The sequence below is a fragment of the Danaus plexippus genome, chromosome 6 (genome assembly GCF_018135715.1).
Source record: "Danaus plexippus chromosome 6, MEX_DaPlex, whole genome shotgun sequence".
NCBI lineage: Eukaryota > Metazoa > Arthropoda > Insecta > Lepidoptera > Nymphalidae > Danaus > Danaus plexippus.
In genome coordinates this window covers 7,920,933-7,939,126 of record NC_083540.1, presented here as the reverse complement: position 1 = coordinate 7,939,126, position 18,194 = coordinate 7,920,933, and the positions used below count along the sequence as shown (strand labels likewise).

At 31.8% G+C, this 18,194-nt stretch overlaps 4 protein-coding genes across 7 annotated transcripts in view; 2 read left to right on the top strand and 2 right to left on the bottom strand.

The window, feature by feature from the left end:
• LOC116779101 (uncharacterized) overlaps nt 1-1,820 on the top strand; it is a 90,567-nt gene extending 88,747 nt beyond the window's left edge. For all 4 annotated transcript variants that reach the window (XM_032673269.2, XM_032673270.2, XM_032673266.2 and 1 more), the window contains one exon: nt 281-1,820. In XM_032673269.2, the coding sequence (XP_032529160.1) occupies nt 281-390 (110 nt within the window). In that variant the 3' untranslated portion in view covers nt 391-1,820. The remainder of the gene's footprint in view (nt 1-280) is intronic.
• LOC116779257 (putative serine protease K12H4.7) lies at nt 1,805-3,395 on the bottom strand. The gene has a single exon (XM_032673511.2). The coding sequence runs from the start codon at nt 3,346-3,348 to the stop codon at nt 1,894-1,896; it is 1,455 nt and encodes a 484-aa protein (XP_032529402.2). The 5' UTR covers nt 3,349-3,395; the 3' UTR covers nt 1,805-1,893.
• A 3,931-nt stretch (nt 3,396-7,326) lies between these two features.
• LOC116779262 (intraflagellar transport protein 74 homolog) lies at nt 7,327-10,698 on the top strand. The gene is made up of 11 exons (XM_061529825.1): nt 7,327-7,562; nt 7,649-7,775; nt 8,001-8,238; nt 8,416-8,612; nt 8,681-8,857; nt 9,061-9,186; nt 9,476-9,577; nt 9,647-9,952; nt 10,036-10,150; nt 10,268-10,377; nt 10,449-10,698. Exons 1-11 carry the CDS (start codon nt 7,444-7,446, stop codon nt 10,656-10,658), a joined length of 1,827 nt encoding a protein of 608 aa, XP_061385809.1. The 5' UTR covers nt 7,327-7,443; the 3' UTR covers nt 10,659-10,698.
• Nucleotides 10,699-10,715: 17 nt separating this feature from the next.
• LOC116778927 (leucine-rich PPR motif-containing protein, mitochondrial-like) lies at nt 10,716-17,831 on the bottom strand. The gene is made up of 16 exons (XM_032673024.2): nt 17,634-17,831; nt 17,201-17,530; nt 16,874-17,030; nt 16,549-16,658; nt 16,169-16,400; nt 15,767-15,973; nt 15,322-15,535; nt 14,953-15,165; nt 14,382-14,602; nt 13,669-13,845; nt 13,431-13,589; nt 12,835-13,049; nt 12,513-12,686; nt 12,028-12,250; nt 11,129-11,351; nt 10,716-10,989 (listed from the first exon to the last, which is right to left on the bottom strand). Exons 1-16 carry the CDS (start codon nt 17,753-17,755, stop codon nt 10,802-10,804), a joined length of 3,165 nt encoding a protein of 1,054 aa, XP_032528915.2. The 5' UTR covers nt 17,756-17,831; the 3' UTR covers nt 10,716-10,801.
• Between the last annotated feature and the right edge of the window lie 363 nt (nt 17,832-18,194).

Genomic DNA, 18,194 nt, shown 5'->3' with positions numbered 1-18,194 from the left:
TTCCTTTTGTTTGATCTTTTGTACATCTCAGATTCTTGCCATGTTAACTAGAGCGATCGCTTTTTGTTTAAATGTAAATTGATAGTGGAATAAATTCAGTACATAAACATCGACCCTCATATTATAAAAGGTTTCCTTTAATAAAGAAGACTTTGCATGATGACTTTATCATCGAACATATCATTACGAAAACATGAAAAATTAGCTCAACGGCAATCATGCGAGATATTACATATTTTCAGAGATATCCACCTATGAATGTTTTATATTAATTTTACAGATGGGGAGCATTACGACCCTTACGCGCTGTACGGCCGTCTGCCCGCAGGACGCTTCCCGCCGCCGCCGGCGCCCAACGCGCGACATATGTTCATTGGAGAATGGGACTAAATAAACAAAAAACACCTACTATTATAATAATTGGTTTCAAACTTTCGCTACTCCTGGTGAATGACTTCACGTCGTTATAAAAACTAGAGCACCACTGCCCCATCGACAAAATTCAAAAACTTGAAATTTTCAAACCTTCTCTATTACACTCTTGCATTTCTTCTTTTTGTATCAGAATATACTGTATTATAGGTCCAAGGAAGGCGGTGAATATGCCTCCAATGTAAATATGGTATTGTAAATTATTTCATTAAGTTTTTTTATAGTAAATTACATTCGATAGATTTACGAATTTGATGCTTAGGTTATCTGTATAGCGAGTTCGATGTAAGGTTATACTAAGTTTATATTTACCACATATGAATGTAACGAATATAAAAAAGTGATTTTCACTTAATCTTTTCTATTAATAGCATATAATATTTTTGTATACCCATTATCTATAAATAAAATATGATAATTTCGTATCAATCATTCATTTCTTACTGTTATGATACTAACTGGATTTTGTAGTGTGTTAGAATATAAGTGCTTTCATTGTTAATCACTGCCACTATATGTAAGGACATCGGCGTTCAACATTGACATCAGGAATTTCTGTTTCTTTGTACAGAAATTTCTGTTGTCTTTGATGTTCGGTAAAATACTTACGATTATGATTTGTAAGTTTTGTGTCAATCCTAGTCAAAACAGGGTTGGGAATGTATGTGAATTAAAAAAAAATACACCAATCGAATAAAAATATCAGCTATAGAATTAAAAACTTAAGTTCCATCTAAATTAACTGCAACACTCCATTCGTAATTTTTTTTGTTCATAAATACCTTTTATATTATAATGTAATGACGTATTTTACACTTGTACATATTATTTTATAGGCAAAGCGTAATTTAATTAGGATCTTTATAATTTAACAAAATATTATTTCAATTAACATCGTATAATCAATACTCAATTATTATTATATAGATTTAGTTGTTATAATATTTCATGATATGTATAGTAGCTTATATATATATTTTTTTATTTTTATAATAAACTTCCACTTAAAAATAAGGAAAAATCGCATTCTCCGCGTACTATATTTATTATTGGTATTGAAATTGGTATATCATTTCGCGAAGGTGCTAGACAGGTTACCATTCTGAATTATATATGTTGTTATTTATATTTTAATGATGAACATGTATCGGGTATCGTAAATCGGACGTTAATAAGGGCTCTGGAGATCAGCCTTATATGTGTTTATAAAATCCTAAAAGTTATATATTTTTTTTAATAAAAAATATAAAGTTTTTTAAACTGTACGCGACTGTACCTTATTATAGTTCGGTGTAGTTGCAACGTCCACGATAAGTTAAGTGTTGGATAAACAGTAACCTAATTTAAGGAAACGTGTATGAATCAAAATATATTTCAATAAATTTTCACTTTTATTTTAAATGACCTTTGACCGCATAAAGTGATCATAGATTTAAGTGTTATATGGACACTTCACATAAGTTATGAAGTTAAGTATTCCTCTATTCCTATCCACTTCTTAATTAAATACTTGATGTGTTTTCTTGCTTCTTTCAATTCTTCATTGTCAGGTTCAAAAATAGGAAGTAAATCGGCGCAGTGAGTAGACCTTGGAATAACTACTGCTGGGGCGTCGTAGGATAAGCCCTCTAAAACACCTATCGTACTCCAAGGATCTAGGTTGCCATTTGAAAATACCACCTTTGTCACATTTGGGTTTAATCCTCCATACAGTTTATTCGTGTTTTTTACTGCCTGATCCACTCTTGTTTCGTTAAAATCATTGCCAAACATTTCAGTACATATTTTTATGTAAAACTCCAATGGGATGTTTTTAAAGATCTGTGCCTTCGAATTCGTTGTTTGATAATAGCCAAATTCAGTGCATGTTTGATATATCCAAAACAAATCGTCATTACTTTTCATCACTTGGATCATTCTGTTAAAGTCATAATCATAACAGTTTAACTTCTCAGAGTATATGATTGGTAACATAGAGTTGTCCGTTAAAGATTTAGTATCATAACTTACGTCGCTTAATTTTTCACAATGCTGTTTAATAGTTTTTGTTGATCCATATTGAGAATTACTCATAAATATACTTGTCTTAACCTCAAAGAATACGGCCTGGTTTTCTATCACACTCATATCACATGAATCACAAATATTCTCTTCTTTTTTTAACTGTTTTATGCCTTCAGAGCTCTGCAATAGCTGATGAAATCTGTCGAATATATTTTTTATCTTGTCCGAGCATCCGTGAGTTCCATAAGTTTCATAATCCTCAGTAACTTTTTCAAGATATTCAAAGAAATCTTTTTTTGCTAAGACTGGTGCGCTGCTTGCTACAGCCGCGTCGACTAAATCTGGATATAAAACCTTCATCCACGCGGCTAAGTTACCTGCATATGATCCTCCAATTACAACTACCTTAGAATTTTTATACATGGGTAACAATTTTAAATAGTGTATTAACTTTGCTATATCAGCAAGAGCTTGTCTTGAACTTAAATATTTGAATTGATCTTCTTTTGTCAAGTTCTTAGGTTTACTTTCGCCGTAATATCTATGTTCTGTTACATACATTGCTCCTTGTGATTCTTTTGCCAGTTCATGGATTATTCCGAATCTAGTCCATTGAGGTGACGATGCGCTTTCTCCTCCCAAGAACACAAAGATTGGTCCATTCTCTTGCCAATATAGAACATTTTCAAAGTATCTCATGTTAAACATAAGTAAGTTTTTGGGGTCGAAGTGGTCTAACTCTTGTAAAATCCAACGCATCTTCACATGAATATCGGGAAGGTTTGCAGGCACAATGGAATTTATTTTATTATTGAGGTACTTGAATCCATTATATAGATTAAATATGCTAAACCCATTTACAGTATATTGTTGCAATATAATGAGTAAAACAAAATGTTTAACGCAACACATTTTACAATTCTTATCACTTCGCTATTTCAACCACTTAGACCGATTGACGCAAAGAGATTATAAGTGTTGAATTATCATTACTGTGTATTTTATAGTTATGATGGCGGAAAATTTCGCATAATTTAAATGTTTACTTATAAGATTAAACAGAAGCATTGCATGCCAATATGCAAGAAATGTAAATACTTTTTAAGGTATGCAAGAAATTTAAGGTTTCTGTTATAAGAGAAATTGAAAATAGGCTTTCATTTTGTTGGTACTGCAGTGTTTCAAGTATATTTATTTAGAATCGTTTTTCTTTTACTACCTTGTTTCGGTAATAGCAATACTCATTATTAATTTCAGAACGAATAGTATGAGCAAAACCTATTACAAAATTTATGAGGATAAAAACTCAAATTAAAAATAGCTTAGTCTAACTTCGAAGTCCCCCTGGATTGTAATCATGTAACCACTAACCACTGTAACCATGAAAAATCCCATATAAAATGACATTGATTTAGATAAATGTAATGAGTTTTTATTATGTATACATATTATTTTCCTTCTTCATTTTCTTCTTTATTTAAATGAGTATTTTCTCGTTTCGGCCTAATCAAAAAAGGTTCCAAATTATATGGACAGTGAAACAAATTTTTTTTTTCAATGTTAGATCATTTAAATCAAAATTTTGAAAAACTACCTTATACCACTTGATCTATATTTTTTGCTTATATTCTTAATAAAGAATCTAAATCCTCTAACTAAAAACTTGTTACTGATGCGTAATAAGATAAGTCTTCTAAGACTTCGATTGTCCTTCAACCAAGTGTAATAAAGATGACATTTGTTTAAAATATACTTTTAATCGCTTTCCCCCATATCATTATTTTTTTCTTAAGCATCCATCACTTCTACACTTACCATAAACTTATGCAAGGTCATCCTTTTTCCCGCATTATAAAATCTCTAATATACTTTACCCGCATTTAATTCCAATAACAATTACATTAGATAATTAAAAAAGTTATTAAATCACAATACGAGCAAAGATCTGCGTCGTATTAACGAAATAAAATTATTCTACTCTTATACCTTCTTCCAAGCTTGACCAGAGTCTTAACGTCCTATTCAAGAATTAAGTAGTCCACGACTTTTTTCTTGACTGATACACTATCCTTTGGAGCCGTATGTTAAGTTATGCTATGGCAATTTATTATTTCGTTGATAATGATTACAATTATCTCTATTCGTTCGGCCTAATCGATAATTTTTCGATATTTTGCAGGTTAGGTAACCTAACTGAACTATAAAAATTCTGGACATTGGATGTAAATTTTAACAATAAGATTTTTTTTTTTAAAACCATGCTTTCCAAGTCCATCGATATCCTTAGTTATTTATGTATAGATAACTAACAACTTCTAAAATATATCTAGGTAAAATATGTATAATTTCCACGCAATAACTACAAAATGATCTGTTATATATTTTTACGAAAATATAGCTCATGTACCTTTTATTTAACGATAATCCATCTAGTTCCGCAGAGACAGAATAAGATTTATTTTGTACATAGTCACATGGTATATAGACAGTAGATCCGTTTTCAATAGATAATATATTTTTAAGTGCACATTATTAGTTTCTCTTTCAACATAATTCTGAAACCGACGCGGATAAAGTCGTGGGAAAATCATAGTGAGCAATAATATATGAATTCCATTGACTTGCGTCAATTTCACATACTTAATATTAACAACGGACAATTTTACCAAATATTTTAAATGACCGGAAATCTTTTTATATGGAACAAAACATTGTCAACATAACATGCTTTCGTAAGAAATAAATACCTACGTTTTCGGTATACCATAATTTAAAACTTAAAAGTTGACTTAGACTTAATTAGTGCTCTATTAAATAATGATGATATTTGTAATAATTAAAACTATCAAAACAAGTCATGAAAAGATGTATATTAAAAATGTGTGATTCATAAAATGAAATAACAGAATTTTCCATTTGAATTCTACCACTAGATTTGTTTTCATCAAACTTACTATATCTAGGCAAAGATAATAATGAAAACCGTGTATGAACCGTGAACCTTACAATATATACATACACATAATAAGACAGTAAAAATCGAATGTCTGTACATTAAATATTTTTCCAAAAAACTGATAGGAGGCGATTAAAGAAGAGTCATAGAAACCAAAAAAAAACAATTTTTGGAATTTTTGTCTGTCTGTCTGGTACGTTACAACTTCTAAACTGCTCAACGGATTTGATTTTCACAGTTGGATTACATATAATTAGGAGCATTGTCAAAACTTTGTTTCGTCAAAATCGGTTAAGGGAAAAAGAAGTTATGGTCAATTGATAATTTACTTCAAGCACAGCTTCAAAAATATTAAACACTACAACTTAGTATTGATTTGTTATATATTATCTATTAGTTAATAGGTAATTACTTCTAATATATGTCAATCTTAATATAAAAACTTATGAGAGGTAACAAAAATAACAAATAACGCAGTGCGCGCTTGAACATTGCGCTCGATAGATGGCGTTGATAAAATACGTCATCAACCTAGATCGCGGTGTTAAGATACTCCGCTGTGTAATGACTACCATGCGGTTCGATAATTCATTATTGTTTGTTGGTTGTGGTTGTCTATCATTTGTTATCATCTCTTTTCTGTATATTATCATTTTATTTGATATATATATTGTTATGCGAAAAGCGACCAACACGCGGGCGGAGCCGCGGACAACAGCTAGTAGATAAATAACATAATGCAAGTTTTTAAAAATATAGGTAGAAATGAAAATGCTTTCCAATTCTAAGTTAGGTTAATAATAATAATATCATCGCCTACACCTGAATTTAATTATGAATGATAAAAATGGATATGTTTGTCTTACTTGTTTTATGGAAGCAGAAAAAAATTTAATTTGTAAAATTCTAATAGCTCATTAAAAAAGACCTGAGAGGTCATCGTATTTTGCTTGTACCGCAATATGACAAGTTTTCAATGCTACGGATAAACAAGTATTATTAAACCTAAGTCAGTCTAGAAGAGAAGATAATGGATTTTTTTGATAATTTAGTAAATGGTCAAGATATTCTTTCTCACTTCGACGAGAATGCTGACGATTCTTATCTATCAAGGTAAGAAATAAAATTAATATTCAACTTAAATAATAAACATTGAACGTTCAAACTCTTCTCTTCGTCCAAATTTAATATTTAATCAATTTTATGCCCTGTTTTCAGATATAGTATGAGTTAGGCGTTTATATATACCTATATGTTTAAAATTAATTATTGTTTATACTTAATAAATTCTCTAAAAAGGTGATAACTTATATCAGCTCATTAAAATTTCAGTAAATATATACTTATAATAATAACATTTTTATTTTATTAATACTACTTAAAGAAGGTTAATTCTAAATTTATGTACTATAAAATAAGACACGTATTTTCATTATCTCTATAAATAATTAAAATCTTTGGACCATGTATTACTTAAATGAAACTAGTATTATTCGGATTTACTACACGTCGTCTGCCCGTGATCACGGTTGCTGCAAAGTAACCGAAACGTCGGGATTATGTTGTTTTTAAATAATAAAATCCGCGTAGTAAATCCGAATAATACTAGTTTCATTTAAATGAATACTCGCGAAAATCTTAGATCTCATCATGTATTACTTTATTTATGTAAACTTAAAAAAAAAACTCAGTGCCTGTATATATGTACATACTCGTATTTTTATTGTTTGGAATTAAAAATATGAGGCTTTAACTGTATTTTTCCTTTACTTTTATCAAAGCTATGGCTATATTTATTCAATTTCAGCTATTCACACTAAACTTGTGGAATGTTTTGTCCAACGTGAACCTTTTATATATTGTAACTTATTATAATATAATTTTTCAATATAGCGTTGAATTTGTCTTACTCCACTTTTTTATATTGGATTCATTTTTTGACATTCATTACTCGGTTTCCATAACAACTAATAAACAACAAACTCATTGCGCGTGGCCGTAAACGTGTCCTTAATCCAGTTATACGTGTAAAAGTTTATCTGATAATTATTATGGATTTTTCTGAGTGTAGTACAGATCGGACAGGAACGGGCTGTCGAACGGACGTACCTCGTCCAGTATCAAGGAGGGGATTCCGAGAATACACTAATAGTGGATCAACAGTATCGAGGTGCCCTAAAATATATACATATTTAAAAAAAATTGGTATTTGACGATCTTCAAATGCATAGTCTATTGTTTCTTGCTAATCTTTAGAAGTGGAACTATGAGGCCTACATCAGCGTACAGAGGGGGCACCGCCTCGCGACTTTCGACAGCTGGTTTTGGGCCAGCGCCTCCTACAGCTAGCCGTCAACCCACCGCCATGACCGGATTTTCTATGGTATGATTTATATAGAAATTGTATAACGCAATAAGCAAGATGGTGTATTTTGGAAATGCAATCACACTTGTTCATTCAGTCAAAATAAAGATTTTACTATTCCTTTTCTTTCTTATAAGCCATTTTTCTTTCACTCACTGTCAAACGGCATTCTCATTACGAAGATAAAATAACGTTACCTTGTTAACATAAATGTCTATACAAGATGTACATAATCAATTTCAGATTGATAGACCAATAACGCAGCAGGGTATATCAGGACTCCGAACAAGCACTGCTCGCGGGTTCCGTACCCGTCAGCTACAAGACAAACGATACTGGGAAGAATTAATGCAAGTCAAAGTGAGGGAAATGAAAGCAGAAATTGCACGACTTACGGAACAAGCGGATGCTGGGGAAAGGGAGAGGTCGGCGAAGAAACACTACGAAAAGAGAGTCAGGGAACTGGCCCAGGAGTTGACAGGTACCTTTTTGTAAAAACATTATTAATTATACGACTAAGAACACATATGTTAAACTCAATAAGATCTAAAGGTTTCATAGATTATTATATTGTACCAAAGAATCAAACAAAACTTATAACGGGACCATATTTTGAGTCTTAACAAAGTAAACAACAATAGTTCGTTAATTCACCCAGATTTACAAGGACGTCTAGCAGATTACAACACTGCTATTCGGGTTGCCAATGGCGAGGCTTCAAAGCTTTCAGTTGAAGAACAAACAAAGGAACTAGAAGTTAATAATAAGAGGTTGCAGGAAGAAGTTGAGCAAATTTTCATGGAAAAACAGAGAAAGGAGAATCAATTGCGTCAACTAAGAGAACAAATGGAAAAGGTTCTTGAAAACACTAATTTAACTGTGGATTATCATAACGAGGCGTCAGAGCTTATTTGTTATTGCAGGAACAAACTTCTGTATCACATCTACTATCAGAAATGACTCCAGAACAGAAAGAACAATACAGTCAGTTGGAAGCAACTGCAGCAGCATTAAGGGATGAAGTGGAACAAGCAAGAAACCAATGCGATCACCTTAACAAAGAAAAAGAGGAGTTTAGTAAGGAAATTGCTGGCTCTCAGGTGCTTTTATATAACTAATATTGTTATAAAAACGTATATAAAAATATATATATATTTTCTCGCTATGGAAAATGTTATATTTATAACAATTTCTTTATATCATTGTTGAAATTGATTGACTTTGTCTAAAATAATTTTGACCGTGATCGATTATTTTTATGAAGATTTCTTAAAAATATAATCTGCTTTGTATGTCTACATAGATTAAACTTCATTTACTTGAATTACACCGACGGCTCGCGGCCGCAGAAGAGAAACGAGACAATCTAAAAGATGAAATGAGTAACAGATTAGACCCGCAAACGGAACGTGAGAAATTATTGGCGCAGGTAAGCCACAATATATTTGCACTCTACTTTGGGATTCTGGGTAAACTATATTTCTACAAATACTCATAAAGAATTTAATACACCTTCAAAACTTCAATGAATTTCTGAAATATTATGTGCAATTTCCTAAATGATTCGACAAAAGACCATATACAATATGAGATTTTGATGCAATCAAATATTTTTTCCATGAACTAGTACTTAACACTATTTGTATTTGAACATTTATTTAATTCCTTTAGCCGTCGCGTAAACTTATTAAAAAAAGCTGTTATTTTTTTTGCCATAGGTCAGGGAAGATAATGCTGCAATCACATCTCTAGATAGCAACGCTGCTAATGTTAAAGAGCAAATTCGAAAAGTACAGGAATTGATTGAACAATCAGAGCAGGTTCTATCTTGTTATTTGTTACGTATTTTAAATATCTCGTGAGGTACTATATTTTTTTTTAAACTCAAGGACCTTGAGGAAGGTAACTCGGAACGTCACCAAAAATACAGAGAGCTAAAGAAAAGAGAGGAAACAATGGACGTGTTTATGACTACTTATGAAGAAAACTTAAAGAAGGAACAAGAAAAAATTGAGCAATTGGAAAAAGATATTGTTTTTGCTTTAGAACACAGCAGTTCAAATATAGATCTGGACTTGAGTGAAATTGATTCATTGAAGCAAAAAGATGGTTATTCAGCGACCTATGACGAAAGCAAGCATTCTATTGAAAGTCTGATGAAAGATTATGAAAGGTTTCAGAGTAACCTAAAAAAGGTTAGGACTGAAAAATATTTAATATTTTTTATATATAATTTAAAAAAAAAAACCATTTAAATTGTGTTCCTGACGTTTTACAGGTTGAGGCAACACGGGAGCGACTCGCTACAGAATTGCAAACCCTCCCAGAGAAAACTAAAATCATGAAGGAAGAACTCATAACTTTAACCGATTTGGAAAAGTTACGAGATGAAGGTAGATTAAAGGCTAATTCCTTGTATAAAATTTTTCTCATATGATATTTTTTATACATGGATGATGGATATATACAAATCTCTTCATCGTCTCTATAACCATGATGTTTTATGCTAGGTGAGGAGCAAAAGAAAGTACTGCAAAACGAACTAAGACAACTCAAAGAAAAAATTGGGCCAACAGATAGCGCCGTTGTTGAGGCCACAAATAAACTCAAAAAACTACAGGTGAACAATTACCACGGATGAGATTCAGAATATCTATAGGAGTTGATATTCAATAAACTTTTATTTCACAGGAGAGTTTGGATGGTAACGAAATGTACGCGAAATTGAACATTCTGGAAGAGCGACTTGCCCAACTAGAAAATAGAAAGACTATTCTAGAAGAGGACATAGCTTCTATAACTCTTAAAGCGGATTACGAACCCATTAAAAAGGAAGCTTTTGCTGAACTCGCGGCTTTAAACAAAAAGATTATTGAAGATCTAAATAATAAGCCTTACTAATAATTGCCTAGTTGTTACCAGTTTATAATAAATAAACAATTGAAATAAAACAAAAGCTTTCACTAAACAACATGTAATAAATAATATCACAGATATTACTAATAATTCACATTTTCTATATGATAATTTTGACAATTTTAATCCTAGACAGCTTTCTTAGAGGCGCCTTTTGTTAGTTTGTCTCTAATCAGCGCTACATCCGGCGGCACGAGTTTATTATTGGACTTGAATAGCGAACAAATATTCTCTATGAACTTCTTGGAGGGTTCTATGTCGTTTTCTTGCATTTTGTAGAATAATGTTAAGGCGTCCTTGCAATTGTCTTCTCGTTCTGAAAAACAAAGTCACCGTCTTTTTTTAGTCGAAACAATATAGACGTAATATTTGGATTATTTACTATTTTTTATCAATTTTGGACAAAACTGTCTTTATATTGTTACACGTTATATACGTATATATTTCCAACTCACGATATATATCCAGGATCAGGTTATAAATCTCTTCAATATGGACATGTCTCAGGTCTTTGGAGGTATCAGCGATGGCTTCCAACGCGTGAATTTTCTTCTCATCCGCGAATCTCTCGCAATGTCTTAGCAAAGCATCCGGATGGAACTTCGTAGTAGGGTCTAGGAAAATTTTTCGGAGTGTCATCTTGTAACCCACATCCGCTAGCGCCGCTATTAGGGTTACCTGTCATGAACTGGGCTTTTAAACTGTTATCTTAACAAAGATTATTACACTAGTGTGTTCAAGTAATAACATTGTAATAATGTTTTTAGTGTAAGCTTATTAAAAAGCTACTATAATATTATTAACATTATAAATAGTCAAAATTGAGAGGATGTGTGGACGTTTTTTGCTCTTTCAAGCAAAAAACTACTTAGTGAATTTTGATGTAATTTTTCAGAAATGTAGCTTAGAAATCAGACACATGCTAAAATTGTTGCCACATTCAGCGTAGTCTACACAGGATTAGGCATTATACGCAGTTGTCTATGGCATGAAGTAACGTGACACAGAGTATAGATGTCGCTGCCAGTTGGCTAAATTAACTATTATTTTAACGAAAATTATACATCTATTTTTAAGTCCAACTTCGAAGTCCACGCGGACGAGAAGCTGGCAGAAACAAGATTGTTTATATTTTTCATTTGAATTATGAATTAAATGGCATCGTTGGTAATTGAAATAAAATAAAATACAATTTTATAGTTTGTCAATGTTAGAATGTCACATCAGCTTTGGGGTTTTGCAACAAACTTCACTTATAGTCTTAGACTTAGGGCGTCTGATATCAGAAATTTTAATTTTAACCCAGCAACAACATCACATTCTACTGTCTAGAATTTATTATCGCCTATCTTACCTGAACATCACTCGCCCCGTGGACTTGTCTGTCCACATTGAGTATAGTTTGAGCTAATTTGTTTAGTTTCCCGTTTGATTGCTCGTTACTTATGAACCTTTCTTCAGATTTTCCCTCGTTCATAGCCAGCAAAACTTTACAGAGCAACTCGTGTTTCAAGGGAGTCTTTTTGTATTTTTCCGCCAGACTTACGAACTCCTGTACCGCCTGTTCCAAGTCACCGCTGCAAAAAAATAAAAAAAACATTAGTAGGTATATAAGAATAACGTCCTATGCGACTTTTGTGGAGTACGAAAGAGTAACAAGGACGAGTTGATATACGCTTTATTCTAAGCCTTCCATTTAATTTCGTGCAATATAAATTTATTTCAATGAAAAAAGGCTTTTTTTCACAGCAAAATAGATTTGATTGAAACTTAGATTGAGTGTTTAGATTTAAACTTTATATACGAGACTTGTATAGACATAATTAGAGTATGTCCTACTTCTTTAGATGAGCTCGTACTAGTGGTCCCAGAAGTGTGTTCGAGGGTTTGCAGTAACGTAAGGAAGTAAGCAGAGTGAACATCCGCCTGGCCTCAGTCACTGAGCCTTGAGCCGCTACCGCGTCCATCAGCCGCCAACAGTTCATTGAGAGATTACGTCCACCAGTTATATGCCTGGGAAGTATTGACCGGACCTTACCTCTTACGTTATTCATATTAGAAATCAAATGAAAGTATGTGGAGGGATGATATATATTATATATGGATTATTTGTTATAGTATATCCAAAGGAAAGTCGACATGAATGAAATCAATGGCTAACCGCTTTCTCGACTGCTCGTTGATTAACTCGAAAGCCTTGTCGATTTTCTTTCTATATACCATGAGGGTCGCGAAGTCTATGACTTTGTATTCATCCAAAGTAAAATTTGGTGATGATTTGTTCAAATCCGCTAACACCAATTCAGCCATATCCAACTCCCCCTGTTTCACGTGAAGATCGAATATTGATGCTTTCATTCCAGCTGATAGGAACACCTAAAATATATGTTCATATTAAGTGGCAGGTAATCTAGAGTACAAAGAATTTCGTGAGGTATGACGTAGAATTTTATGGGTTGTTTATGACATATAGAACCACTAAGGTATGTAACTTTTTTGTTGTGTGCTGACATCAATGTGAAGTTGACTGTTCCTTAAAGAATTATAATAGAAAGATGACATAACTAAACTGTCCCTCCGATTCATTTGATTGAAATTATTATAAATATAATATGTTATTAACTTTGGTGTGATCGCTGTTATACTATGTCAAATAAAAATATTACCTTTTTTTAACACTTACAATAATCATATAAAAATCTAAAATGTGTCCCAACTTAAAAATCCCAAATAGAAAAAAAATCCTTGTGACTTTACCCCCTCCCTCTCGCACTTTTCCAGAATCTCCCTCGCGGCAGCCAGATTTCCAGACCTGCAGTACTGCTGCAACAGTTTCCGCAGGACGCCCCGTGTGTTCATCCCCTTAGATTCAAGCTCCACCAGGTGAGCAGACAAGGCCTCTTCGTTCATTTGCTTCTAAAAGATTTCAAAACAATGTGTTAGAATGTTGCATGTAAATTAATGCAGATGTCAAAATATCAGTAGACCATCTCACCGGGTGCTGAATCTGTTGCACGAACATCTCTCCTTCATCGACTAATCTTTCGTCGGTTATATTCACCAGAGCCTCTTTAAAACTGTCAATGAGTTCCTTCTTGGGATGTTCCGGTATACGGGACAAGCAATAGTCGGCAGCTGATGTTGATATTTTAATTCCTTTCCCTTGCAGCGCCTAGATAAACTCTAATTAATATTTTTTAATTTAAAATAACAATTGTTAAACAAAAAATTACACGTAGACTTTGCTAAGCCATTGAAACAAGATAAAAGTTGTAAATACATTAAACAAAGATTTAAATTGAATCGTGTTTATTATCACAATAATTTGGTATTAAATGTTAACAACTAAAATATTTTTTTTTTTTTTGTAAAATGAATATTTTAATATTATTAAATAAATATTGGAATAAAAAAATCCTCTTTATTATTTATAAAGTCAACAGTAGACAAGATGTCTCCTTTCCACTAATTGCCCCCTTTTTCCAATTACTTATATTAAAAAATTAGTATAATAATTTTCAGATGAATTTCAGGTAAATGTGTAAGATTAGAAAATAACTTCTACTTGAATCCTGTTTCATTAAATAAAGATAACTAAATGTTTGTTTTCAAGGTCATCAAAAGTTGATAATTAAAAACTGTTTATGATAGTGTTGTACTGTGTTCATTATGTTAGAGTATTCATTGACACATATATTATATTAGTACCTTAACAATACTCAGAATGTCGGGAAAATCCTCTTTGACTCTCTTATTTTTTATGAGGGCACACAAAAACCGTCCGACCCAATCTTTTTTCTTGTCCAGAGCCTTAGCTGTTATATCTTCTAATATATGTATAACAGACTTTATATCGGAGCTTATTAAGAAACCTTTTAATAAAGGTTTAATGACTAACTCTGCATCTACCTTCCCATCAAACAGTTCACCTAGATATAAACATCAATGATCATATGTATTTGTAACAAAATTTTAATATTGTATTTTTGGAAAAAAAGTTTAAGTAAATAGTCCACATACACCTATTATCCAGCCAGGATTTCGACCTAAATGGTGCAAAACAGAGAACTTCTTTTAAAATTTTAATTAAGTACTTACTTATACTAAAGTAGCATCAAATCTGATAGTAAGTAGAAATCTATATCTAATAAATACACTATTTTAGATGTAGACTTAATCTTGCCTTAAGAACTCCCAATTTGCAAGAAACAGAAAAAAAAAATCCTAGTGTGCCTGTTACAAATACAGATACAAAATATGTATAATTAATAATACATACATATCTCACTGGCAGCTCTGACTTGTCCTGTATTTAGTAAGGTGACCATCATAGGGGTCAATACACTGGTCACTGTTAGACCTGCCTCTTGAAACTTCTTCATTAAGTTCTGTGGTGAGGTGAAACTGACATAAGGCAGTGTATAGTCCATGATAGTCTCATAGTCCGGTTTGACTTCCATTTCTGACATTGTTGATAAAGTGTTCATTACGCCTAGAAAATAAATAAAATGTACTATTTTTCTTCTTTGGTGAAGTACTATCTGGTGATAAAAATACTGTAGATTCATTACAAGATTATAAAGTTGTATCTTGATCCTACATATATCTTTTCTATAAATATTGAAAAGATACTTTTTATTTCACTAACCTTTCTCTCCATAAGTTTTAGATGTTTGCAGCAATATCGGCCAGAAGTAGTGTGGTCTAACAGGCATCCCGAACTGCTTCATTCGTGTAAACAAGTCCAAAGCTAAGGGAACTTTTCCTAACTGCAAAGCCGCTTCGGCTGCGTTCTGCAGAGCTATAGCGTTTCGACCGGACGACATAAGCTCTTGCGATATTAATGCTATTACGCTGGATGGCTGAAAATAAAAATTATTACTTCTTAAACAAAAATGCTTAAAATACACAATTACATGTCACTAGCTGTATGATTTTGTTAAATAAGTAAATGCTCACCAAAAAACCAAAACATGATTAATATAGAGGAGACCATTAGCAATTAATTATTGAAAATAGCATATAGTCATTATACAATCCTATCAAATTAATCACTTCAGAATTTTTAAACAGTTAAAGTGTGTGGAACATACTGTTGAGGCCTTTACACAATCTCGAACTAAACTCCTTCCATGTAGTCCCATATCATCCTTTGGTCCGAAAGAAGGTAATGGTAAAATTTTGTATATTTCCAGGGCTGCCATCGGGTGACTTTGAAATACCAGTAGGGTTGCCACACTCTGCATTGTAGGAGTAATAGATGGAGATTCTAAAATCTGTCTAGGCAGATACTTAAGCACCTAAAATTTTTAATGAATATTAAAATACAGAAGAATATAAAAACAGCAAATTGTTGATCAATTTATACATTCCACATATTTTAACTCATACTGTGCTCTTAATTTATTCCGTTTCTTTCATGTTTATTAGCATATTGAAAAATATTTTATACTTTTCACTACTCCCTACTTTCAACTTATATGCAAATAAGTTACCTCCGGTATAGAAACATGATTTCCAACAAATGCCAAGGTTTTTACTATATCCATAATATGGACCTCCCCAAAAGTAATTCCGTTTTTTACGGCTGTATTCATTTCCTTTATAAGTTGTTGGTTCTTTTTATTCCATCCATATGCTCTAGCGATTGCTGTATATGTATTGACAGAGTAGTCCAGTTGCAGAGATTTCATCATTGTTAAAATTTCAGGGATATTATCTAAATTCCTATGAAGTATATATTTCTTAGCGTAGTATATAGAATAATAATAATAAAATAATTCATATAATTTTTTACACACACACACACATTATCATTCACAGTTCATCTAATTGTACTGCAAATTAACATAAAATTATTATTACTAAGCCTTACCCAGATTTTCCATGACAAATTATTAATGAGTTAAATACATTTTCAGTCGCTGGCAGTCCTTGGGCTTTCATATTAGAAATAACCTCAGTACACTGATTGATGTCTCCGGCCTATCAACATTTTTATTCTGAGTTATCATTAATATTATAATTTTATATAAACAGAATTGCTTCTCTCAAAGAAAATATTTTAAATAAATGTTTGTCATCATAAGTGCAAGTCTTTAATAAAATTAGTTTCAAACTGTTCTATTACAGGTACCTACTAGTTAGGAAAAATTATTAATAAATTATATAAGATAGTGACATCTAAATTCAACTTTTACCTCTCCAAGAGTCCTTAGGATCAGTTCGAATGTAGTCAAATTAGGTTTCACAGCACCCATTTCGCCAATAAACTTACTGACTACAAGTTTTTTATTGTTTGCAATATATACTCTCAGCAATTCATTGTAATGCTCAACATCAAAAGTGGTATGAGGTCTGTGAAGGTTTAATATGAAAAAATATATACATAATTCTATCCATACAACAAACATTCTCTATGTAGATAATGTTATCAGGAAGCATATTTATGCAAAGAAAAAACTTTTGATACAATAGTAATATGGAAACATAAATAAGCAGTACCATTTAATTCCTCTGTAACTTACTTAATAGCATTCCATAACTCTTGGACTAAAGCCATTCTGGTCGATGGCATTTCATCAGGCATTAGTTCTGTGCAACATTTTATAAGTAGCAACCCTTGCTTTCTTGATGACATATTAGTTTCTTTAATTTTATCTATGACTCTAATAAAATCATTTTTATAAACCCTATTTTTTTGGTGTATGTCTGTTGATATTCCAGCTATTAGTTTTTCAAGAAATTCCACAGAGGATATTCTACTTCTTTTATTTCCTCCTACAACGTTTTTATTTGTGGGTCCAGCAGACACGAATATGTCACTTTTGCTTATTGGATTTTGATTTCCTAAAAACCTGCAGGGAAATATTTATATACTCATTCAGTGCAAAATGGGAATAGTTGTGCAAAATTTGTATTATAAGTTATAATTTATTTACAAACAAATCGAAACATAACCTTTTTGATGAGCCTAGTAAAAAACACGATTTCTGTAAGTTAACTTTATTACTATAGGCAATTTTACTACAAGATATGACCTTTACAGACGACCTTAATTTATTACATTGACGGCCTAACATTGCGATATTTATTTCCCTTTTTCCAATACAAAAATTTTCATAACACCTAGTCCTCTATGACTTGAAATAATAAATAATTGACAGTTTAATATATTAAAACCAAATGCCAAAGTTTTTTGTCAGTACTTGACGTTTACTAATGATCAATTTAAGAAGTAAATTGACATTTTCAATGTTAAAAAACCAAACTATATTTTTAAAATTCGTTTCTAGAATTTTTAAGGTATTTTGTCGATTTCATAGTAAAAGTATTAAAAAAGTAATAAAATAAGGCCATATGAGGATCGTATACCAGAGACAGAAATTGGCTCAATTTGTAATTGTTAAGTAGCATTTAAATAAAGATAAGTTTTGATAGAAGGTACTGATATTAGTTTTAGTATATTTATTATTTCTTTTAAATATATATTACAGCAGTTATTTTATGTCAATTACATTT